We start from the raw sequence: 26359 nt of genomic DNA on the forward strand, positions 1-26359 counted from the left end.
TAGCCCTGCAGTTCTCTAGATTCTTTTGGAGGTTGATAAACTATGTGGCAGCCCAGTCATGCTGAATAGATTGGTCTGGTGCACAGCTTTCTGGGCTTCATATGGTCCTGAGATGAATGGAGTTCTCAGTTTTCATTCCTGTGGTTTACTGATACTACGAATCTGAAATCTTGAAACTGAGGTTATTATAGGCCAATTTATACAAATTAAAGGAAAGAACCATACACTATTTCAAGCTCTTCTTTTATTGCTGCTTGTGTCTTACTTTAAATCTTTGCATTAGAAAAGCTAGTATCAAACATTTGGGCCTTGGAGAGATCACAGCTGGTATGACAGACCTTTAAAAATTGAGGACCCAGTTCTGTCCTTCAGATATACAGGCACAGATCCCATTTCATTTCATGGATTTCTTTTAAGACCAGAAAGGACCATCATGATTATTGTAGAAGGCAATAAGCTGCACCCACACATCTGAGGTTAGTTTGGGGCCCTTCATGAAATATGTACATGTGCATATGCTTTCACAACTGAAAGTACCATTCAAAGTAATCTATAAAAACAAGTATATTCATCTTGCAAATACTTACACAAGTGAATAGCCCCACTGACTTTAAATGGGATTTCTCATATGAGTAAATCTTTAACATGTTTACAGAGTACATTAAAGTTAGTCTTTACATTTAAAATAAGAATTGAAATCCCAAGTATGTTTGCTGAAAATATTGTAAACATAACACCAGAGTTTTCATTCTTTTACATAAGGAAAATAGCTATAAACCATAATTTCAGCATAACTAAACACAAAGATCATCCATTGTCTGGGACCATAAATCCTTAACTAAAGCTTCAATCCAAAATGTTGGCTGACTTTTTTGTGTGTGACACAGAAGCATTGTGAGTCCTCTGCATGAACTCCTATATTGTTGCTTTTTTAGTCACTGCTTCCCAGAATCTCTGTTCCCAGTCCTTTACAAAGAATAGGAAAATCTCAATCTTTGAAGTGCACATCGATGCGTTTCCAGAAGTTAGCCATGCTGTCTGTGCTTGTTCACTCACCTCTTCTTTAATCAGGTAGAAATGCGGAAGGAAACGGTCTTTGAAAACTTTGCTATTTACAACATAAAAATAATACTTACCAGTTTAGAAATATTTTTCTGCTGACTACACATTATGTCCATCAGAAAGGGCACTGCTTTGCTCAGCAGTATTGATATTTGATCTTCCATTTTCTTGACTGCTGGAAGTGACTACATTCAGTTTTTTCTCAATTTTATCAGCAACAGTACGCATACTAAATTTTCTCAGACTGACTATCAAATTTCCATAAGCCCCCTTCATTCCATGATGTTGATACCAGATATGGAACAATTTGATTTTCTGCTCAGTTGAATCATTTAAATGGTCATGGACTGTCTGCTCTATGGCAGGTTCTGGGATTTCATGCCTCCGAACAAAATTCTTGACTTGTGTTAGTGTCATCTCCTCCACAATAGCAGGAATGTAGGTGCTCAGGTCAACATCTGACAATACAAATAACATTTGAAAACACAAACTCATGGCACTAGTATTTTACTGATCTTTCTCATGTTTTAAATATTCAAAACAGATGAAGTTTCAAGCCAAATGAGAGAGCGAGAGAGTCTTTTACAGGGAATGGGTCAACATGCTACACTTTCCCTTATGTTAGAAAATTCAAACTTTCAGGTATGGACCCATATCTCCGTCCTGTGACTTCAAATAAGCCCTCAGATCTTTCTATAGGACCCTTTCTTCTTCCCTTCCTCCCATCACAAAATGTATGAATGTCATGTTAAGCAGGCAAGCACCTCTGGCATCCTCTTAGCTGGGCCCTGAATCTCTCCGTGATGATACCTCCATTGCTTGACTCATGCACTTGACAGTTCAGGGTCTAGAAGCCTATCTTCTGGGCTTTGCGTACGGCTACATTTCAATACTACATTATCTGTAATACAGGGTGAATGCCTTTGGCTTTGGAAGCTGCAGCGTCCAGGAGATTAGAATATATGAATACCTGAGATCCGGCAACAAGCTTGCCAGTGGATCTACTGAACCAGTAGTGGGTTTCCTAGTTAGAGAGTCCTGTGGGACAAAGTCTTCAAAAATTTGCATATACTCACAATTTTTTAACAAGCAGGAAAACAGTTGGGTGCTTATCCAAGCAGATACATTTTGGGTTTTTCAGTAACTAATTCCTGCTAACATGTATCAAGTAACAAAGGGTCTGCAGCCCTTACCGAGGCAAAACTTTCTTTGATTTAAAAACAATGAGAGTTATCTTAATCAGGACTGCAGGGTTGTTTCCATAACAGACATTTATTTAATAAGGAGAGCTACAAATCAGTGAGGAGTGACAGCTTTTCAAAACAGAGACTGACCTGGCATTAAACTGAACAAAACATATATTCTTGCATATGGTTTCTAAACCATATTTCTCACCATTCCTATAGAGAAAGTAAAATGTTATTTCATACCTGGGTACACGAGACGCTCCATTTCCTGGAAACAGATAAAGAAAAAAGTGTAAAGGAGGCCCTGCAGATTGTAGAGTCTCTGCCCTCCCCCCCGCCCCGTTTTTCTTGATTGTTGATTTTTTGTTGTTGTTTTCTCACTTTTTCCCATCTTCCCTTCTTCTTTCAGTGGTAAAGTCCCTTTTGTACCTTATTGGGGGGTGGGGTTGGGCTCCCACTACCAATTTTTTTTAAAACACCAAATAATGCAAAATGCTAAATTTCATGAAATTTGGAGTTTTCTCCCAGATTTATCCATGACCCCTCTCTTTAGTAGCCAGGCCATGTTTAGAATACAGTGCACTAGCCAATTTTAAACTGAATAATAGAAATGAGAGAGGTCTCTATATGGGTCACCGGACTAGTACAAGAACTTCAGGATCTTAGCTATTCAGAATGCTTAAGCAGTGTATGGAACATTCTTTAGAAGAGAAATGATCCTTTGTCTAAGTGAGGAGCTCTGTACTAGGCTGGAGAGAGAGATGCTGCTGCAAGAAGGTAGCTTCCCCCAGACCCTTCCTGTAGACAGACCCTTCCTGTCTACAGCCCACAGACAAGCATCGGGGGAGGGGCAGAAATGATGCTCAACCCCTCCTCCTCCAGCAAACTTTGGGCCACTTTTTGCATGTTTCTGTAATGATCTGACCCTAATGAGTCAGGCCAGCAAATATGTTACATTTTTCCCCCCAGGGTCCTCTGTAGAAAACTCTTCTGACCCCCACTCTCACTCTGCTTCCTCATGGTCCCCTCAGTGTTGCAACTGTCCTTTGGCCATAGAGAACTGGATGAACTGAGCCCCTCAGTGCTGCTCACAGATGGGCTGAGAGAGTAGAGAGGGTCACAGCAGAATGACACAATGTCCTTTCTTATCCTCAGCTGCTGGGCACTCACTGCTAGTCCCTTCCATTCTAAGGAACAATGCATGTTTAAACATAGGACTATTTAGGGGATAAAATCTTCAACTTTATCTCAGGCAGAGAGAGAGTGGAACGATCCGAATAAAATCCCTGACTTCCTTCCTAGCTTGTGTGTGTAGCTGGAACAGGAGGGTTTGAAAACTTCCTCTTGTTCTCCATATATACATTGTACTATACAAAACACTCTCTTTTTCAGAACTGCTTGGCAAAAATAACCTGGAACTCTCCCCCAAGTGTCTTTCTTTCTGTGGTGAAGTTCACTTCCCTCACATAAAGCCAGAGGGTAAAGGGAGGACAGGCCTCCACAATCTACACAACCCCAATGTGGATTTAAGTGGTGCAGAGGGCCTCGTGCACCAAGCTGAATTTCAGCCATGCTAAGCAATGATACTTACAGGGGTGGGTGGTCTGTGGACAACACATTGCCGCATCTGATTGTTCAAATCAAAATCCTGCCGTTTCTTCTTGTCTGAAACAAACCATGCCAAAGAATTTTAAAAAACAGCACAGAGTATGTATCAGTGATAAAATGGAGCACCTAAAAGAGGAGAATTATGATTAATTAAGCAGTAGAGTAGTCAATTCAGTATACAGTATGGATGAAGAAAAGAGACTAACTTACAACAGTATGCTGCTATGGCTGATAGTGATGCGATAGCGATTACGATTCCAACCACTACTAGAAAGATCCACCAGAAGTTTCCTGATAATTTAGAGCATTGTAAAATTTATATAAAAGCAAAGCACAGAAAAACAGTGCAATACAACAACACACGTGGAACCCTTCACGGGATTATAAAGGTCAGACTGTGGAAGGCCTTGTATAAATGTGTGCGGTGTGGGGAGACGACCAGTGAGGTGCAAGGAGTCTTCCTTCTCTGCTCCTTACATCCCTGTGCCAGGGCAAGACACACAAATTATTCCTGTTCTCTCCTGCCAACAGGGACTGCTCCCTGTTACTGTTCCCTATGGTACAAGCCACTCTACAAGGGGCAACCCCGCCACACCAGCCAGCGGAACTGACCAGTCATGGACTGGAGGCCATGTTCCACCTTTGTGCAGCCATGTGTGTGCTCTCCCTGCATACCAGGTGTCCCCAGGAAGCATTTTATATGGTGGTGCAGCTCCACGCTGCCTCAACCTTGGGCTTAACGCACACAATCTGGCCTACATTGCATAGCTGATTCCACTGTATCCAACTGACTCTACCTGTGGAGATACCAAGATTAAGTAATTTATTCTCACTTTTACATATGGTATTTGTGGTCGGGGTGCATTCTTTTTCAATTGCGCCATTTTCACACCTAGAGAAAATATGAAAAATGTGTATGTATTTAATAGTAATTTAACGATAGAAAAACAACACAATCTGTCATGAAAAGAAGGCAAAGTTATCCATGCCCCCCACACTGTTACCAGTTGGCTTTTAATATAGTAAGAAAGTGGAGTTTTGAATTTAGTAGGGAGGAAGAAGTGTCTCTCTAGTCCTCCAATGTTGTTATATTTAGTTTCTAGGGATTCTTGTCCAGTTTCCTGTAAGTCATGAGTCATAATGTAAATGATGTTAATACCACTGTTTACAGAGTGCATCCACATGGCCTTGTGATAAAACAAAGGAGGGAGCCTAATAGAGAAAAAGGAGTGAAGAGAAAGGCAATAAAGAAAGGACCAACAGCGCTCCTTCTAAAATAACCCAAACACCTTTGGAATACAGTTTTTACTTGCTTTTTAAAAGTAAGGAGAGATTAGGACAGAGATGATTTTGGGAAGGCAGAAACAGTTCCACTCATTAAGGTGCCCAATAACAAAAGCACAATTGCCTACACCCATTAATAGCTGAGGGGAGAGGGCACACCTTGATAGAACCGAAAAGCATGCTGGCCTTATTCACAACAGAGCTGGTAATCAAACACTCATGCAGCAGGAAACAGAGGGTATGCCTACAGTACAATTAGACACCTGTGGCTGGCCTGTGTCAGCTGACTCGGGCTAAAATAATCTGGCTAAGAGGTTATTGAACTATGGTGTACTGTAGACAGTAGAGCTGGAGCCTGGGTCTAGGACCCTGCGAGATGGGAGGATCCCAAAAACTGAGCTGCAGCCTGAGCCCAAACTTCTACACTGCAATCAAACCTCTTTAGCCTCTTAGCCTGAGCTCCTTAGCCTGAATCAGATGGCACAGGCCAGCTGTGGGTGTCTAATTGCAGTGTAGACATACAGAGAATTGCCTGTTGCACTAGGGCTACATGACTGTTTATGAATAGGAAACAAACATCTCTCAATCTGCCAAGGCCCCAGTGTGGGATGCAGTCAGTGTGTGACAAAGACCCAAAATCAGAGATTTAAAATACTCATATCAGAAAACTAAAATGCTGAGGGATTCATTCCTTCAGCCAAAATCACTCTAAAATCTCAGTTTCATAATTTTAGATTTCTGATGAAAATTAATTTATGCAGTAAATGAAGGAATACCAAATCTGTATGCACTATACTTGCTTTGTGACTAAAATGAGATGTATGCAGTGTTGTTGTAGCTGTGTTGGTCCTAGAATATTCGATAGACAAGATGGGTTACGCAATATCCTTTATTGGACAAATATATTACCTCACCCATCTTGTCTCTCTAAAATGAGTGATGTCACTTCCTGGGGGGGAGATTAGAGGTATGGGTCCAAGGGAATTTGGCAGAAGAGAATATAAAAGGCACCTGCTGCTTTCCCTGAAGTTCTCTTCCTCTACAGACTGTCACCCTCTGGTATTGCCAGACCTTCCAACTCTACTTCCTCCCCCATCCAATCCATCATTCCATAACCTCCTGACATGGAATAATCTTCTATCCACCCCAACAGAACACACAAAGCCAAAGCTCAAAAAAACTTGGAATGGGAATTATTAAAAGTGGCCTCTAAATGTGTGTGTAGATTTGTGCATTCAAATACATATTTGGACACAATTGTGGTAACTGTCCATGCAAATGGGGACCTATACAATTTTAGGCCTTGTCCAGACTAGGAAAAAAAGTGCTTTTTCCCTCTAAATGAATGAGTTCAATAGAATTAGCTTAATTCAACTGAAAACCTCGTTAGGCTATAACTTGACCGCTCAAATGGAGCTAACAGGTGTTGAAGCATGTCTACATTGATGTGGGATTTTCAATTGAGTTAAGTGAGCTAAATTGATTGGAAAAACTAGTATCTTTCTTTCCTAATCTAAACAATGCCTTAGAGGCCACATTGATATTGACAAACTCGCGGAGTCTGGCTAATTCACATTAAATAACACACCATTTGAATAGTTAAATAATAAAGACCTCAAACTTACTTGCTGCATGGGTCGCAATGATGACATGGGCCAGAAGAATTGCAAAAGTAGTGTTGTTTACACCTGCATTTTGTGTTCTGAGTGACGGTACAATGTTCTGCAACTTCAAAATCTAAAATAAATCCCAAGAGTTTTCTTCAATTAGAAGAAGAAGGTGGTACTCTAACTATTTTAGTGCACCATTAGCAAATGCTATGCTCAGGCCTAGTGCTGTTAGCGCTATTGCTGTATGCAGCAATGTGAGCTGGTCATAATACCAAGCATCACCATATTGTTTTCTACATGCTCCTTCTGATTGTGTGATACTGGGAAGAGGAGGGAAGGAAGGAGTCCTCTGCAATCAAATGCTGCAAAAAAGAGCTGACAATAAGCACGTGCTTTGCTGGAAGGGGACTAGTATATAACATTACAAAATACTGGCAGTTTTTTTCTCATTCATCGTTCTATGATACTTTATATAATTAATGGTCTGGTCTCCTGCATATTCAGTTGCCACTTCTGTAATGGTTCCCTGTGCATCTCCTGATATCATCTGCTGGCATCATCCTCTGATGCAGTTCCCTGATGTCCATCTACTTATTTGAACTGGACATTGGGTAAAACAGACAAGTTGGGCAGTGCCGAGTCACTCTGTTTGGCCTGGTTTGAACTAGTTTAGTTTTCTTCTAGTAAGATCTTGCTATTTAAAGTCAGCTTTTATCCATCATTGGCTAGTAAGATTGACCTGACTGCAGAGATCTTATAACAGCACGAGATACCCATACAGTACCAGTAACACACCTAGATCTGAAGGTGACTTTTAAAAAATATTTTCTTTAGCTGACAACAGTTTGAGTCCCAGGTGAGGCAGACACTCAGATAGCGAGTGGGGACATTTGTCAGTACCTTGAGAGATATTAAAGGAAAGGACATGCTGCTGGAACTGAACCTCACCCCCACCTAAAAATGACAATTTCAACAGCCACCGAGGGTTGTGATGTGGCTGCAAGAGAAGGCTCCTTGTGCCCCCTCCCACACACTTGCACAGCCAGTGGGCCAGACACAATCAAGCACAAAACCCTGTAGGATGCTCAGGGTCCTGAGCTTCTAATAACTTTAAAACGAAGTTTAAATTCATTTAAAATTAATACAACAATTCCTTATTGGAAACTTTTTGTAAGCTAAGGATTTTCAACTCTTTGATGTGACTTGTGGCCCTGCTCTCAGCCACCTGCAAATGGGTTTCCTCAAATGCCTCTTCTAATATTATGCACAAATTTCTACTATGTCTTGCTTATGCAGCACCTCTGAGTTTGAGGAGAAGCAGCTGCACACCTGCTTCAGTGAGGATAGAGTGGGAGCAGGTTTATGTTCTCCTAGATGGTTGCTTTGTGTCATGGGTGTGTGTGTCCATTTTAAAACACTCAAAACTGTGTCTGTGAGAAAATTAAGTTGTATCTCACATTGTCTAGTGTGGGTTTTTTTTTTATCATAAGGAACGATTCAAGGTAACTTCTGTAAGCAAGGTATTAAATAGAAACATTGGTTTTGGTGTACCCTTTGTTAACACCCTAAATGTTTGAATATATCTAAAATGTTTTCACTGTGGACCAGATTGTGAGCCAAGGTAAATGCCGACACAAGGGATTCTGGGGGCATAAGGTGAGTGTGACCGACTGCACCCCTGTATTCTGACCCTACACAATCTTTGTACAAAATATGCCTTGTGAGGTATCATTTGAAAACTAATAACTCACTAGTCCAGGGTCGGCAACCTCTGGCACACGGCTCGCCAGGGTAAGCACCCTGGCGGGCCGGGCCAGTTTGCTTACCTGCCGCGTCGGCAGGTTTGGCCGATCGCGGCTCCCACTGGCCGTGGTTCGCCGTCCCAGGCCAAGTGGGAGCTGCGATCAGCCGAACCTGCCGACGCTGCAGTTAAACAAACTGGCCCGGCCCGCCAGGGTGCTTACCCTGGCGAGCTGCGTGCCAGAGGTTGCCGACCCCTGCACTAGTCAATCATATCGTAGTGAAATGCACGTAATGACATTATATGTACAGTTATGAACATAAGATGTAGTTACAACTGACATGTGTTTACCAGACAAGTTTGGGGAGTGAGTAACCAGTTTCCCAAAGACAAAGGAAAAGCTGATGCCTCTAACCAAGTGTCATCAAAGTTGACTGGCCATCACCTGTCAAGTGGCCATACTTTGGCCGCAAGGTGGGTGGCAGGAACAAATCGATTCACATTTTAACTAACAACATGGAACCTCTTTCACCACGAGACCCCATGCCTCCACCACCACAGCTGGAAGGTAGTTGATCTAGGAGTAACCCTGAGGAAAATGCATTTCAAAGGGTGGCTGGACTATAAAAGAGAGGGGGCAAAAACACCCCAGGTAGAAAAAATAGAGAAAAAGACTCTCTCTCTCTTGCTTTTTCATCTAAGATGACAAAAGAAGCAGTCTTTGGACTTTGGGAGGGGTTCTGACCTGAGACCTTGGTCAGCCCTGTTGCTGGAAACATTTGGTAAGAACCTTGAATCAAGTCTAGTTTGTTAACTTTTAGTTACTAGAAAGCATTTTATCTTTATTTCTCTTGTAGCCATTTCTGACTTTAATGCCTTATACTTGTACTCACTTAAGAATCCATCTCTTTGTAGTTAAGTAAACTTGTTTTATTCTTTAATCAAAATTAATCCAGTGTTGTGTTTAAACTGAATTGTTTGGTGACTCCAATTAAAGTAGCAAACTGTTGTAACAGTTTTCAAGTACGTAAAAGGTTGTTAACAAGGAGGAGGAAGAAAAATTGTTTTTCTTAACCTCTGAGGATAGGACAAGAAGCAATGGGCTTAAATTGCGGCAAGGGAGGTTTAGGTTGGACATTAGGAAAAACTTCCTGTCAGGGTGGTTAAGCACTGGAATAAATTGCCTAAGGAGAGTGTGGAATCTCCATCCTTGGAGATTTTTAAGAGCAGGTTAGACAAACACCTGTCAGGGATGGTCTAGAAGATAATACTTAGTCCTGCCATGAGTGCAGGGGACTGGACTAGATGACCTCTCAAGGTCCCTTCCAGTCCTATGATTCCATGATTTGACCCCTTATAGAGGAAATGGATCTATAATACCTGAACTGTCCAGGAGAGGGCTGGACAGAGTAGAAAATGCATTTTTGGGGGGAAATGTGGGACTGGGAATGTGTTGGGCCCACCCTGCAAGTGGTAACCAAGGCGAGTGGGAGCTGGAGTTTGACGAGTGTTGCTGGCAGGCTGCAGCTATAAACAGATATTCAGGGTGTGACCTGCACACTGTTTGTCTGTTTGTGAGGGGCCCAGGTTGGGAGCTACAGCACCATAGCATTGTGAGGCACCCAACGTTGTAAGGCAGGTGGTGACACAACCCCTCACTAGTCTGGATTGCACCCTGGAATGTCATAGTGAACTACCCATATCACATGTCACACTGTGGGTGAAAGAGCCATCTCGAGGGACTTCTACTTGCCCTCCAACACAGGTGGGTGGGGAGTGGACAGAGCCTTAACTCTGTTCCCTCTCAAAGTGCCAACCAGTGCACCTGAACAATTGCTCAGGAAAAGCACTGCCATGGCATACTCCCTCCCCCTCACAGAGAAAAGGGGACCCAGAGACCAAATTGTAACTCTGTCACAATTTCCTCCCTGGTCTATTCCTGGGATATCATAACTATATGCTACCCCTTACTCAAAGCTTGTGGTAACTCCCCAGTCTTGTCCTACGGAAAGTTTTTGTTGCTTGAGTTGCTATTTTACAGACATACCAAGTTCAGAGTCACATGACTTGCACCTTCTGCACTTATCGAGGGAATTGTTAGAATTCATGTATGTTGATCCTTCTATGCATGGTTTACAAGTTGTGTTTTTGTCCTTTGTGCAATCACCAAATTTAAATGAACCTGTAAAAAAAAATGCAAAAAGAAGAATGAAAGTTGTAGTATCTATACCTAGAAGTTGTCAGCTGGAAGATCTGCTTCAGATTTTCTGTTTCTCTTCATCTCTTAAACTTTCTAATTTATGAATAATGACAGGATCAACATTTTCTAAATGCTACAGATAAATTATATGGGTTTCGATCCATACATGTCTTTTGGTAATGTAGCATATATAGGGTTGGATTTAAAATTCTAACTATTAAAAACAAGAAGGAAAATTTACTAAACAAATGATCTGTTCAATGAAAATACCCATTCACTGGTATAAATGGGGAGTTGTGTGGGCAAAAGAGCACGAATGCATTTTTTTACCTCCTTCAAAATTGTGCATGTAAATATCCCAGTGCTTTTCTATGAATCCAAGTAGCTTACACGGACTTGTCTGAAATCCATGGGAAGTTATTGGCATGAACTTAGTAAATATTTGTGTGTTTTTCTACGATTCTGCATTCTAGCTAGGCTTGGAACAGATCACGTGAAAGTACTCGCATAGCATGGAATAATCATATACATCTTTAGGGAAACAGCTTAAATACAAGCAGGTTAGAGTCCAATCCACAGAATACAGTTTTCAGTGCCCAAGGGATTTCTGAATGAAAATATGAAGCCAATGTAGTCCTGTTACTTGGGGGCCAGAGGAAGGCCCTATAACACTGTCTCCCAGTAGAAGCTACAGCATGTAGAGCAGGGGTAAATTATTTTTATTTTCGGGGTCTATTCAAAAATGTCTGGCAGTCCAGATTTGGCCCACAGTCCACCTATTGACTCCCTCTGATGTAGAGTATTTATCAAGCAGTATGCAGTTCTGCCTGTGGCCATTTCCACTCACCTCTTTATTTTTCAATAAATTATTTTAAAATGATACCTACCAGGTGGACACATCTTACAGCAGATATTTTCTGCAGCATATTCTCCCTCTTTACATTTAAGTTCCCTTTTAGAAATATTCCTCTTTATAGACCGCTTATCATATATAGTGTGTGCAGCAGGTACATCACTGTCACATTGTGATCCAATAGTCCAACCAAACACCTAGGAGAGAACAGTAAAATTATAGGTGTGGGAAAATTGCTCAAACTCTTCCTCCTACCCTGTCTTCCTGCTATTTGTAGAGTGGGCCACAGTAGCACTAGACCCTGAGAGAGGAGTGGATGAAGGCGTGGGAGCAGTACCCCACAGCAAGGGTTGGAGGAGAGGTGGGGAGGGGAAAGGGCGGAAACAATGTCTCACTATGTGTTCCATATCTCAGGGGGTCACCCTACACAAAGAAGCCGTAGTGACAGCATCATTGCCTCCTTCCAGGCCTGTGAGGAGATTGGCTCTGGGAGCCAAAAGTGCTCTGAGAGCACTGCAGGGTGTGGGGGTGTGTCCGTGTCCCCCAGCGCCTGCAGCAGCTCTGACTGACTGCTTTGCTAGGGGACCTACAGAAGGGTCTGGAATCCCACAGTCCATGGGGAAACCTCTAGGTTAGCAGGTCTGACATTGTGAAGTGGACTACACACAGGATCAAAGAAGTAAAATGGAGGCAGAATGCCCTTAATCCGTCTACTTGGGCTATCCTGACCACAGGTGCAGCGCACAGGTGTAAATGGGGCTACACTGTCAGTAGGCCTGAAGGAAATTATGATGCTGTCCACAAACAGGAGGGCTGTGACTCAAGAGGGGTTTCTGAGTCACAATGCTTCTCAGAGCAGCTTTTTGGGCATGTAGTCTAGCCATCATTCCTTGCTCAGGGCTGTGCTTAAAGTCACATTCTTGCTCTGAGAAACTGTTCATGTTCCAGAAATATTTATTCTCAGACACACTGGGCCGGATTCTCCTCTCCTTTACTCTTTTATACCAGTAACAGGTGCAGTTCCAGCAATTCAGAGGAGGTAATATTGATTGATACCAATGTGAGAGAGAGAGGAGAATCAGCGCCAGAGTATCAAATCAGCAGCTGTCATTTTGAAAAGGAGGATACAGTGTGGAACAGAAAGATAAATACAGGGAGAGCGTACGGTGGAGCAAGAATCAGTGAGCCAAAATGTACAGTGTTACTACAAATTCCATTTAGTGCTAGGGACAGAAAGTGAAGGACAAATACAAGATGAGCATGAAAAGAAAAAGGTGTAAAGAATGGGGTAGAATGAGTTATTATAATAACTTTCTAAATGACAGACACGTGCAGAGCAAATAACTGATAACTATGCAGAAACCACACTAACAAACCCTTCTAGCTTCTACTACGTGCATGCATGAACTCAGAACTCTCCTCAAAACCACCAAAACCGCCCCACCTCTCCCCCTTGTTGACACAATAGGGAAAGACAGAAACATAATGTATAGTAACATATATAGAACCAATTTATTACCACAGATAATCCTGTACTTCCTAATACAATCAGTGTGGACTACTTCTCAGGAGCTGTCTTTCTAGTAGCATCACATAGGCACGGCACGCAGAAACTTTATACATTGCCCTAAATCTGATATTCTTCCTTTTTTGCTTCTCCTCATCCCCAAAGTGACATTCTAATTTTTCACAATATTACTTTATATCCTAGAGTCACTTTATTCTTTTTCTTTTGATTCTCCTTGGAATTGCCACACCCACATGATATGCAGTCCTCTGAAATTAAAATTTAATTACTAATAACAAAAGGAACACTAATGTTAACACAATTTGATGGTACGCTTGGGAAACCACTCATGTCCTCAGTAGTACCCATATCACTCAGTGGCAATAACTGAAGGTACATGCATGCATTAAGGGGATGATAGGTGCTTTTTGATCTGTTTTCATGAAAACAGATGTATATAATGTATGCTTTCAGCCTAAAATGACTCATAGAGGCTTGTTTTTGTTCTTTTCCTAATCTAAAATAAATGCCATTTTTTAAACTAAAAGTCTAAACATCCAGTAGGAACAAAATAAATAGGGGCAACTAACCCCAGAAAAACCCTTAGAAATCATACTTTGGGCCAGATTATCAGTTCCAATTCCAATTGATCTGCTCAGGCATTAACCTTCTTTCAGAGCCCCTCTCTATACTGGGGAACCCATAGAAGTGCGTTCCAATGGCAGGCACCAGTCGGGGAGTCCTTGGCAGTGTGGCAATTGAGCCAAGCTACCTACAGAGCCATGGCAGAACCATTGAGGACCTAGTGGCTCCTCCAGGGTCCATGTGATTTGTGGACAATACCTCAGGTCTCTTACACAGGGGGAACAGTTCCCACCAGTGGAAGACTTCAGAGGAAACACTATGTAGGGGCATAATGATCTAACCCTACCATTGTCATAATACATACAATATTTGTACGTGAGACCCAGATGAGTGGATGGACAATTGCTTAAATAGTAAATTGCTTAAAAGAAATTCTCTGCTTCCTCTAGTCACCCATTCTCTTCTTTCATTGATTTCCCATCCCCACATGGGAGCGTGCTCCTGCATCTATTAATTTGGGGCCATAATTTTCACCCATTCAAAACCTCCCATCTGTTCTTGCATCAGTCACACAGCAGCAAGTGCACATAGCTCATTAGGGGCTTTCAAGAAATTTAAAAAGGGGGAGAGGAGATTTCCTTGCTTTGGTGTTGGATAGCAAGACATGGGAAGTTTCGTTTATGTTCTGATGTTTGTCTGCTCTTGGTAGTTCTTTCACTAACGATGACTTTATGAACAGTTTATCCCCCTTTTGCTATTTTAATGATTTTTTTCTTTTGCAAATTCAAAAGCTTACATTAATCCTAGCAAGATGGAACTATCAAACAGGTGGTAATTTTATATTATTTGGCAAATGGATCCTTTCCTTGCACTCTTTTAGATGAAGCAGACTTCTTACTGTAGCAGGTGCTCTCTGGTCCAGACATGCCAAACCCACGTGAAAAAATGCAGAAATTGGGCTTGTTTTTGGCTTAATTGGCTTGTGAGTTGCTTGTTGGCTAGTTTTGGGCTTGTAGCTTGTTGCTTCTGTTTTTTTATCAGCTCCCAGCAAGCAGGGACAAGGGGCAAACAGGGGCAAGGAGGGGACAGAGTCAGGGGTGCACAGTGGGCCCACCACAGTCCCAGACTGCACGCCGGGGGGATCTAGTCACATAGAGTGTTGGGGTTCTTAGGGATTGGCTTGTTTTGGCCTTGTTTTCAAATGGGGTTAGCTTAATTTTTGGCTTATTGTGAAAGTCAGAGTGCTTATTTACCGTGTGAAAGTTGGCAACTGTGCTCTGGTCCAGTTTCCAGTAGCACATTTTTCTCTTTCCACTCCCTCCTCTTTTTGCTGTCTTTCATCTATCCTTTTCCTTTTTCACACTAAGATGAAATGTACAGTTATCAGTGAACTGCACTGAAGCAACCACTCAAAGTGACAGTTCCTCATGTTCCAAAGTTTTCAGCGCACTTGAGTCATGAGAACCAGCGGAGCCAGAAAGAGGAATTGAGTTTAATTTTGCGAAGTCAACCGAGTTACTGTGGTGTAAAACCCCTAGAATCTGCGTATCTTTGGTGCTGAGGTTAATAGGATCTGTGTGTGTTCAGTGCATCTGGAAATCAGACTCAGAGGGGTCTAAAACCCCAGTTCCACCAAACAAGATCAAATTTGAAAATGTTGGCATTAATTTCTTGTCTCAGTTTCCCCACCTGTACAGTGGGGGTAATAACACATCCTTGTATCACATGAGTGTTCTGTGGATTTTTTAGAGTTCTTTCTCAATGCACATTTATTAATGGTTACTGTCTATTGTTAAGACTTGCAGCAACACTAACAGCTTCTATCTCATTGTTGCTACTCTGTGGCCGGATGTCAAAATGGAAGATTCAAGGGAAGCTTATGATCTGTTTTTTTCTTGTATACAGTCTATTGCAGTTCACTTTTCAGCATTTCCTGGTTGTTCAGTGTCTTGCATCAAAGTAGAAGAAAACAGAAATTCATCTTCGCAGTAGAATAGGTAAACATATTGTGCAAATACATACCCAGTTATGCAAACACTTATGACAAGATTCACTTTACACGTGTCATCCAGTCGACTTGAATCTATTTTATGTGCATTCATTTTAAGCACGTGTACAAATCTGTGCACTATTAGAGTCATAAGGAGTATCATGGGTGGAACAAACACTTTAGTGTGAGGGCCTTAACTTCTAAGAGGTCTTTTCTAAATTCTCAGAAATTGGCCGCTTATTATATACACAATCTTACTATATGAACTAGAAAATTATTGGCTAGTATTAGTTTGCTGTTTTCAAGGTACCCAAATCTGTTCCTATTAAATTTAGTTTTATATAGGTTCTGGTACCACACTCATCATTGTACGAGTGTCCTCCAGCTGTTTTTTCAAATGGTCTGTGTTTTGCTTTTTATATGAGGGCAGGTCTATGATTAATCTTTTGGTAACATAGAAGGAATAGTAAGAGCCTAAGGAGGGACACCTGATCAAACATCACCTAATGAAATTAATAGGCAGCAGAGGAAGTACTTTTTCATGCAATGCACAATTAAGTGGTGGAACTCATTGTCATGGGATGTTGTGATAGCTAAAGTATCACTGGGTTCACAAAAGGACTGGATAACTTCAAGGAGAATAGGTCCATCAATGGCTATTAGCCAAGATGGTCAGGGACACAGCCCCATGCTTGGGGCGATCCTAAACCTCCAACTACCAAAAGATGGGAGCAGAAAATAGGGGTCGATCACTCCATAATTGCCCTGTTCTGTATGCTCCCTGTGAAGCTCTGGTACAGGCCACTGGGTAAGATGGACCATGATCTTATGTGCTTAAGGATCTGCTTCTGCAACTGATGTGCCATGAGTACAAGGGTTTGCTTCTGTGGAATCATCTGCAGGATCAAGGCCTAATAAACCCAACTACTTCCATGTTCTGGTGTAAGTAAATTAATCGACCAGACACATACTGCAGGGCTTTTTTTTTCTTTTTTTTTAAGTGTGGTAAAATCATATGTTAGAAAAATCAGGGAAGAGGGAATAAAAGCTTTGTGGGAGATCTACTTCCTCTCTGGCTAATGGGACTGGGATTTGACAGAGAGCCTGGTTTAGACGGAAACATCAGCCTATTGTGTATATTAAAGGAAGGGATGATGGGAAGAAGTTTTGTTTACACCACTATCAGTTTGACCTAAATTCAGAATATAGATGCATTTCTATTTCTGACTGTGATTATGTCTATTTAAGCGTGATATATTTGGAGTACGTCTCTGCAATTGGTGTGCTGTAGGCGTTTCTCCCCTTTTGACACACACTTCCGCTGTTTGGACGTTAAGAATCCTCTATACTATTTAATTTATATTTTGGTGTTTTGTGGAGTGGCACAGTTGTAAGGCTCCATAGTATAAACTGAGTCACATAACTGCATTACCAAAATTAATTTTGCACCCCTCAAGTGATGAATAAAATCTACTGTTAAAATTTTGCTACCAATCATCTCAATACTAGCCTCTGCTCCGCAAACAATCATTCAGTGCCAAATGTAACCATGCTGCGGGAAGATCTTATTTGTGAAATTCAAGACCATATCGCTGAGAGAGTTGACAGCAGTAACTGAGGGACGATTCATACAGTTATGGTCCTCAGACAAAATGCTAGAAAACATCAGAAAGAGCAGGGGTTCTCAAACTGGGGGTCGGGACCCTGCAGGGTGTCGCAAGCTTATTCCATGGGGAGTCGCGAGCTGTCAGCCTCCACCCCAAACCCTGCCAGCATTTATAATGGTGTTAAATATATTTTAAAGTGTTTTTAATTTATCGGGGGAGGGGGTGTCGCACTCAGAGGCTTGCTATGTGAAAGCGGTCACCAGTACAAAAGTTTGAGGACCACTGAGAAAGAGTCTTAGGTCCAGTGTATCTCCCTGGAGTGGAAGAAGGGAATGATAAATCCCAGTCCTGCAAATAATTAAGCGCACGTTTAACTTTACTACCCTGAGCAGTCTCACTGATTTCAATAGGAGGACTACTCATGGTAGCAAAGTCAAGAATGTGCTTAAGTGTTTGCAGGCTCGGGGCCACAATAAGTAAGTTTTATAAACTGAGGATGTCACATTTTCAGGGTCCAATCCTGCTCCCAACTGATATCAAGAGTAGTTTGTCCATTAATATTATTTAATTTCATCTCAAGTCTGCAGTTTGCATGGATCACCATTAAAGGCTCAGTAATTGCCAACTGCTGGGACAGTTTTCTTATACTGGGAAATAGATGTGATAACTGTGTCGTGTTGGCAAATGTCAATTTTCAAAAATAGAACAACAGCTCTCCAAAATTAGGAATTCACTTGTAAGCCAGCCAAAGGAGGACCCTATACCAACTCTGCAAAACATTCAGTTTGTCCTCTATTGCATCATGTTCTTTATAACTTAAGTACAAGTCAGGGAGCGAAAGACTTCACTTTTACTGCATTGCTTCACTCCCCAGAAAGACCCAAAGTGACAAACGTACGGGTGAACGGAGGAGTTCCCTTTACAGGCTACCTGGAGTCTCCCTTCACTAGTCTTTTTAAAACAGTCCCAAAATCAAACCGCTTCTAGGAAACAATATTTCCGAGCCACGTCTCCTTCACATGGTCTCTGAGTCAATTGGCCCCAATCTTAAGGAAGCAGGAATACTTTCTGTTTAGGGCGGTTGTGTCACGCAGCAGGCAGGACTTTATCTCTACCTGATCTCACTCCATCATTGTTTATGGTCGAAGTCGAGCGAGCGAGCGAGGGATCGAACTTTACCTGCGTTCCCTACGTGGGCTGCACCCGACCAGCCGAGCCCCCGGCTCCCCCTCGCGGAGGGCGGGAGCTGGTTTGTGTCCCGCGCTGTGCACCCCAGCAGAGTGAGGGAAGTGACAGGTCCTGTCCATCGCCCCCCGGCAGCTGTCTGCGCCCCTACCCCAGTATTTACTGAGAGAGACACCGGCGCAAATAGGGGGTCGGAGATTCCCCGTGAAGTTGGCCCCGCTAGAGGCGCAGCCCTGGGGAGACGGACAAGCGACCGCCCGAGCCGCGGGAATCCCGCCCGGCCCCCTCCCCGGACAGCCCGGCGGCGTGGCACGGGCGAGACAGGACTTACTAGGACAAGGCGGAGGAAGAGGAGCCCTGCGCTCATGCTGCAGGCGGCCGGCGCGGTGCCCGGGCAAGCCCTCCAAAGCGAAAGTGAGTCGCTGCCCTCGCCGCCGTCCCCCCTGGGTGTGCATCGAGCACTGGTGCCCAGCTGCAGCACCTGCCCCGCCCCGCGCTGTGCCGGCCAGGGGCAGGCTCCTCCTCCGGGGCTGGCCACCGCCTGCCCCGCTCCCGTGCCCAGCGCAGGGGGGGAAGGAAAGCAGGGAGGGATCCCCGCGAAGGGCGTGGTGTAGGGAGCGCCTGGCGCACAAGGGGACAGTGTGGCCCGGAGAAGCTGCGTAGAACCGCAGCTGGGACTGGGAAGATCCTTCTCCCAGTAGACACCAAGTGTTGTTGCTACAGCTTTGCAAGGTGCAATATGGGCTCCCCGCTCACCCCAGCAGCAGCCTCGCGGACAAGCGGCAAAACAATTGTATTGATCTCAACGTTAGGCGTTAGCACTGGATTCCTCTAGTCCTGCTCCTGGACAGGGCCCGGCTATGGTTGTATCTGGCCAGCTTATGTTGGAAAGAGTCCCAGATGTCTGTCTCTTGCCACATGCTTAGGGTTGCCAACCCTCTAGGATTGGCCTGGAGTTTCCCGGAATCCCCATCGATCTGCCCCGGCGGCCGTTGAAAGCAATCTAGGAGATTTTAATAGGATATTTTAAGAAAATGACATTACCTCATGTTGGGGGGGAAATCTCCTGAAATTGCTTCAGTCAGAGTTGGCAGCCCATGCTCTTTCAGATGCCTGAGTCCAGAACAGTCTTGCCCTCAGGTGCATCTGAGTGGCAGTTCTGTGGTGACCTATGGGGTGGTAATAAATTGTACTCCTATAGCACCTTTTCGACAATGATCTAGGTGTTTTTAAATGAATCAATTAAAGCTAACAATACTCCTGTGATGTAGATTTACAGAGGAAGGGCGTTGCAGTGGCTAGGCTGCGACGCTGGGACTTGAAGAGCTGGATCAGTTTTGTTCTCTGCTGCAGACTTCCTGTGTGACCCTTGGAAAGTGACTTAAAGCTGGATTATTACACGTAGGTACGCAATGATTGCAGATAGCTGCCTAGTGGGATTTTCAAAATGCCTAGGTGTTTAACTCCCATTGCTTTCAGTAGGCATTTTCAAAAATCCCATGAGGTGCCTATGTGTATCTTTAGGTGCCTAAATACCTTTAAAATCTGGATTAAAATCTGTTCTTTCTCTGTCTCAATCCCCATCTGCAAAATGGGGGAATAGTATTTTCTGGCCTTGCAGGGGTGTTATGAGGATAAATAAATATTTAAAGGCCGTGTGGTGTTCAGATATTATGGTAATGGGAGCTGCAAACATACCTAAGATAGATAGTATTAAGCCACTTGTTAAAGTGTACACAGCAAATCAGAGATGGATCCAGGAATAGATCTCATGTCTCCCCACTTCAACCACTATATGAGTCTCTCATCTTGGGGCTGACTGCCCTGCCTTTGTTGTATGTGTAGGTGTAGGGGTGAGGGAACCCAGATAGCATAGAAGTGAGTGGAAATATGAAAAAGGCTGAGAGACTCACTGCAATAGACAAGGCTACCTTTCACTGTCTTGCCTGAAGGGGCACTGACAAGGCCGGTAATGTGACCTATCACTGTGGTGTTTCACAGTCTTTCACAAGCACATAATGTAACAGTTGTCTCTCTTGTGCTTGCCTTCAATGAATCCTTGGTCTTCCAAGCTCTACCTACAGTGTCTGTTGAAGGTAATATGACAGTCTCAATCAAGTATCAGTTATTGAAATAGTTAAGCATGTTTCAATTTATGCCATGATAGTATTGTGTTTGCAAGACTGTGGTCGCATCTGAGCTGGTATTTCCATTTTAAAGCCCATTTTTCAGGGGTTTATGACTCACCCTTGTATTTGCAAGCACAGAAGCAGCTGCGCTTTGAGAAATGTTGCTAAACCAGTTAAGCTATGTTCAGAAACATTAAAAAATAGCTTCTCTTTCAGACATTTTAACCACTTCCGCCTAAAACAAAACTCTTCATCTAGAACTGCTGATACTTTGAGATGCTCCATCTTTGGTGTAGATATTAATGGCAAACTCCCCTATCTCCCAAAATGAATTGAGATGGCTAAGAAGTATGTGAAATGTGGGCACTGTATATACACCATAGTTTCAGTTCACAACGGGCCCAAATCTCAAAGTGCTTACTCAGTTCACACTCCGGGCTATTGATTTTAATAGGAGCTAGCTTGAGTAAACACTGAGTACAAATTAAGTGCTAGATTGTCCTCACTTGCTGGAGAGGCTCTGCAAGATTACAGAGCTATTGCCAAATTCATCAATCAAGGGAGCATGGTTCACCTTAAAAACAACACACACCCCCCCCAAACCCCCCAGCCAATAGGATTGGCCCCTTGATATGCATCATTTTAGCATTTAAAAAAATCCAGATTCTGTTCTACACCCCCTCATCATCATAGTTTCTGAGTGCCTTCCAGCAGTGCATTACTAAGTGACATGACTAACATCTCTCACATGTCAGTTGGTCTTTCTGTCATCATCTCCCCAGGGGAAGAATTGTGTGTGCAGTGTAGTGTGTTTTGTTTTGGTAGGTGTAGTGTATACACACTGGTAGGATCCCTTTTAACTAGCTTGAGACCTCTAGTGGTTCTCACTGGCTTCTAGGTTTCAGAACCCTGCAGAACAGCCATTTATTTATGTAGGTAGGCCTTGCATGTGGTATATAGTTAGTAAACATGGTTGTTATTTAGACCTCACTGTGTGTGTGTAGTTCTTTTAATTACCTTTGTTGTGTAAAGAGCAAAAGACACAACAGTGGGATTTTTTGGAAGGGAGAGGGGAGTATTGTTTTTGTTTTTTAAAAATGATAGTCCATTAACATTTCTAATCTACTCTGGTGAAAGTGTTTGGTTTGTACACTGCTACCGGCACTATAGCAGCTTCTTTGATTGGAGGGAGTGGCCGCCGTGACTCTGAATTTCTTTTCTTCCCCATTCTCCCTCTGTTTAAAGGCTTGTCTACACTCAAAATGCTACAGTGGCACAACTATCTCACTGCAGCAATGCCACTGCAGCGCTTCAGTATAGACACTACCTATGTAGCCCTGTACTAGCTTTAGCATTTATTTTATTTAGCAGTAATGCAAGAATCCTACAGGCCTTTATCCTGTATGACATTGGCTTCAGCAGTTAGCATGAGGGCTGAGGCCTATGAACTTTGGCACAGATAATGGCCCTATGGTCACCCCTAAGTTTTGGGGAACTGGGAACAGAGTGTTTAAGGGGGAAGTTTGTCCATAATGACACCAGCCAACCACAGGAATATTAGCTAACAGCAACTTTTGGATATTTTAGGATGGGAACATCTGCAGATGTCTGACCACAAGAGTACCATGGCTACAAATTGACATTTATGATAATAAGTTGAGGTCATTAATATACTAACCAATAGGAGAAGAGCACCCAACATTAATAGGGTGAGGAAATGCAGATAAGGAAGAAGGGAGAAACCCCTACTGAATATGCATTAGACAGAGTAGTGTCAGTGTAACATATTATAAAAGTTGTATCCCAGCCTGTGTGCAGGAGGAGGGAAAGATGTAGCCCTTGGGAGATGCCAGGATGACGGCCATTGGCGATAGTGATGAGGAAGATAATGGCTAACATTTCAGGCTGTTCTGTAAGGGGTGGTGTGAGTATATGGATGTTCAGATGTACATTCTGCATTATCTCTACCTTGCTGTGATAGAGTTTTTGTGACTTTGCTAAGTGTATTAATATAACTATTACAAATACAGATAGGTTCCTAAAGTGTGAGTGTTGCAACCATGCACATCGGGGCTACCAACTGAACAGTAATTTTAATAATACAATCCATAGATCAGGCAACACATATGCCGACAGGAGGTGTTCTCCCATCGGGGTACGTAATCCATCTCCCTGAGAAGTGGTAGCTAGGTTGATGGAAGAATTCTGCAGTTGACTTAGTGCTGTCTGCACAGGGACTTATGTTCTTATGACTTAGGTCATCTTAACAGCGACGCTCAGGGATGTGGATTTTTCACACCCCTGACCAACACTGTTAAACCAACCTAATTTTCTAGTGTAGACCAGCCCTAATTCCTAATGTGAACCTGGATTGTACTGTTTCAAGTTAGAAAAATGTAACCTCTGGCCTTGACTATACTCTTTTGCCACTAGATGTCCTCATAGCTCTCACCGCAGAATAGTTATAAAATACGGAGTTGTGCCTCCAGCTACAGTTAATGTACAGGATCCTGAACTTTTCATCAGGTCATTCAGTCTTTGAAAATGTATGCTGTTACAGTGAACACATCCATTCATAGTTTAATCTTCTCTCCACACTAGTTTGATTCACAGTGGCCTTTATTTTGCACCCATGATGATGGCCTAATCATCACAAAGTAGACTGGAGAGTCAATAGAAAATCAAAGGAGTAAAACTTCGACTTTAAAACACATGACTGTAGTGCTCTGCTAATAAGAATCATGATGTTTTAATTTATATTTATGCTTGAGTTGGTGTCAGGGTTTCTCTCTTTTCCCTAAAGGTGATCTGGTACTTGGGAAAATGGTACCCAACAGGCATTATTGCTTCTTGGAGTGACTATTAGTATAGTCTTCTCAAAAACTGCCTCTATAGGGGAAGAGAATCAGGACATGGTGGGGTAAATCAAGACCATAAGCCTGTGATCAATAAGAGGGATACAACATAGAGCCTAGGGCCCCCAAACCATAATGGGTTGTTTTCAACATTTTGAATAGTTTTACCTTTTAGAAGAGAGAGAACCAGATAAAGACAGAAAGAATCTTGGTTATTATAATGCAGTTTTTTTATTTTTTAAAACATACCGAATGTCCGCAAATGCTATGTTTACTTTTGAGATGCTTTCACATATGTGTGTGTGTGTCTCTTTCACCAACAGAAGATGGTCCAATAAAAGATATTACCTCACCCACCGTGTCTCTCTCATATAGGGTGACCAGATGAGAGACATGAAATATCGGGACAGGGGGCACTGGCGGAGCAAAAAGAAAACAGCCGCCGGAGTATAGGAAAAATTGGTGGGGACTGAGCTCCCACCAGCAGCTCCCCGCCCCGCACCAGCTCACCTCCGCCTCCCCTGGGCAGGCTGCCGCGTCCTACTTCTCCCCCCTCCCTCCCAGCGCTTGCGCCACCATACAGCTGAGTCGCTCAAGCCTGGGAGGGAGGGGGGAGGAGGAGGAATGCGGCGTGCTTGGGGAAGAGGCGGGGCCAGGGCGGGGATTTGGGAAGGGATCCAATGGGGCAGGGAGGGGGCGGAGTTGGGGCGGGGCCGGGGCTGAGTTGGGGGCGGGCGGGGTGCGAGCCCCTTCCGCCTGTGCACCGGAGTGCAAAATATCGGGACAATTCGTGTCCCGACTGATGTTTGGTCGGGACGCGGGACAAATAAGTAAATATCGGGACAGTCCCGATAAAATCGGGACGTCTGGTCACCCTAGTCTCATATCCTGGAACCAACACAGCTACAACAACACTTCACACAATATTACAGTGACAGTTATTCTGCATTAATATATGCTGATTATTAGGTTAAATTGTTCTACACTAACTCACACAAATAGTCCCATTGACTTAAATTAGGCTTTGGCCCAGGGTTCATTTTAGGATTGTTGCGCAAAGGAATGATGGTTGTCTTGATGCTAAATTATTAAGACAGGATTGGTATTTTGTACCTGAACAGCAGCTGTTAGGAGGTTGAGTGGCTGATAAGAGATGTGGGCTAGAAGCTAGGTTCCTTTTCAAGTTGGAAGAATTAACTAGGTACCTAGCTGGCTTTTCCTGCATCTTCATTTTTCTTTGTTCATATGCCTTATTCTGTAACTTTATTTTTTACACAAATATTCGATTTTTTGTCAAAGTTGCTAATGAGTCAGAATAATGAATGAATCAGGTAATCATTACTTCAATGTGATATGGCTTAGTTCTAACAAATTTTATATTTCCACTTATCCATTTCGGTTTCTAAGTTTGTATTTTTATTTTTAATCATGCAGGCAGGAAAATGAATGCAAGGATCTCAATGTATCAGATCATCCAGTCATAAAGATTACAGAGGCCCAAATGTACTTCTTCCTTTGTGAATGGAGGAGAGCTGACATAGAAGTCTGTGGGCAGGAAGGTAATGCCTGGGTGGAGAGCTGTGGTAATGGCACATGTTCCACCCTTGCCTATGATCACCCTTTGCATGATCACCAAATGGTGGTGGTACCATAAGCTTTGGCTAGTGGGGGTGCATCACCTCTGAAGGGGATGCATGTGGGGAACATCCATTGTAGGCAGCATGCTCCCATTAGAAGAAGGCTTAAAGTCTGCAGCAATTTGATGGTCAGGCTGTAGAATTAATTTTATGGAAGACATTGTAATGTACATCCATGGGGGAAGTATTGCCCTCAAGCCAGCCATGCTGCCAGAGACAGGATCTTGGAGGACACATGGAAGATAGGTTTTTTGCTTCATGAGTCTAGTCAGGGTGTGACGAACTGGGACTGTTCTTACTGTGGTCTTTAAATGCTGACAGGGGAGTGTGGCTAGGATAGTCTGCATTGGGGGATGGGAGACTGACCGACGGAGAATACCTGAGCATGTAACATGAGAACCCAGGAAGGGGTTAGAGGCCAGGTGACACCTTTGCCCGGGAAACTGAACAAAGGCTGTGGGAGGGGTCGCTGAAGAGGGAGTTTCAGGAGCTGGCTGGTGAGATGGCTGGGAGGCAGACAGGGCTCTGACCTCCCAAGGGGGCAGGGGCGCCCTAGGAGCCCAAGATGGACCTAACCAAGGGGGGTCCTGTTGTCTGTGCCTGCAAGACCTGTCTTGGACTGTATTCCTGTCGTCTAAATAAACCTTCTGCTTTACTGGCTGGCTGAGAGTCATGGTGAATCGCAGGAAGCCAGGGGTGCAGGGCCTTGTGTCCCCCCACACTCCGTGACAACTGGTGGCAGAGGTGGGATGTACTGCACCCCGTGGACGGCGCTTCCTGCAGTAAGTGACTGGGGAGCAGTAAAACGAAGGGGGATCGACGGGGACCAGGTGGGCTGAAGAGTCAGAGAGAGACAGTTCAGGGGGCGATTGACCCCTGGGAGTGTGTGACCAGAGAGAAGGATTGTTGCAGTAACAGGGTCCCCCGGGGAGTCGCAGCGAGCGGTCCCGGGGCGGAGGAGTCTGCAGCTCGACCCTGGCAGAGAGGTGGTGACCTGAAGAATGGCTGGCACACTAGGGGTCTCCCGGGAATGGTGGAAAGCGGAGAGCACAGGCCGGCGAGTGGCCAGCCGGAGGAGTATGCTAAACGCCTTAAGAGCGACCTGGTGGAGCTGTGCAGGCAGAGGGGGCTGCGCGTTGGGAGGTCCACCAAAGAACAGCTAATTGCCCAGCTGGAGGAGAGGGATTGCTTGGATGAACCGAGCCCTGTGCCTGAGGGCAGCCGCCCGGCGGACGCAGCGTGGGCCCCGGGGCCTGACATGGCTGGGAGGGGTCAGACTGCTGCCGAGGACATCCCGAGATCCTGCCTACCTATACCTA

At 43.7% G+C, this 26359-nt stretch overlaps 1 protein-coding gene across 1 annotated transcript; it reads right to left on the minus strand.

The window, feature by feature from the left end:
- Positions 1–258: 258 nt before the first annotated feature.
- FAS (Fas cell surface death receptor) lies at positions 259–18857 on the minus strand. The gene is made up of 9 exons (XM_065408036.1): positions 18751–18857; positions 11580–11742; positions 10540–10674; positions 6767–6878; positions 4691–4749; positions 4068–4148; positions 3841–3914; positions 2493–2517; positions 259–1520 (listed from the first exon to the last, which is right to left on the minus strand). The coding sequence occupies exons 1-9, from the start codon at positions 18784–18786 to the stop codon at positions 1162–1164; spliced, it is 1044 nt and encodes a 347-aa protein (XP_065264108.1). The 5' UTR covers positions 18787–18857; the 3' UTR covers positions 259–1161.
- Positions 18858–26359: the final 7502 nt, after the last annotated feature.

Source organism: Emys orbicularis, chromosome 7 (assembly GCF_028017835.1).
Source record: "Emys orbicularis isolate rEmyOrb1 chromosome 7, rEmyOrb1.hap1, whole genome shotgun sequence".
NCBI classification, from domain to species: Eukaryota; Metazoa; Chordata; order Testudines; family Emydidae; genus Emys; species Emys orbicularis.

Bases quoted from the DNA above. Each gene is read 5' to 3' on its own strand.
- FAS (XM_065408036.1), bottom strand. From the start codon at position 18,786: ATGAGCGCAGGGCTCCTCTTCCTCCGCCTTGTCCTA. The intron at 4,149-4,690 runs GTGAGAATAAAT...CTAAATTATCAG, and splicing joins CACAAATACCATATGTAAAA to GAAACTTCTGGTGGATCTTT. The intron at 2,518-3,840 runs GTAAGTATCATT...ATCTGTTTCCAG, and splicing joins TCCACAGACCACCCACCCCT to GAAATGGAGCGTCTCGTGTA.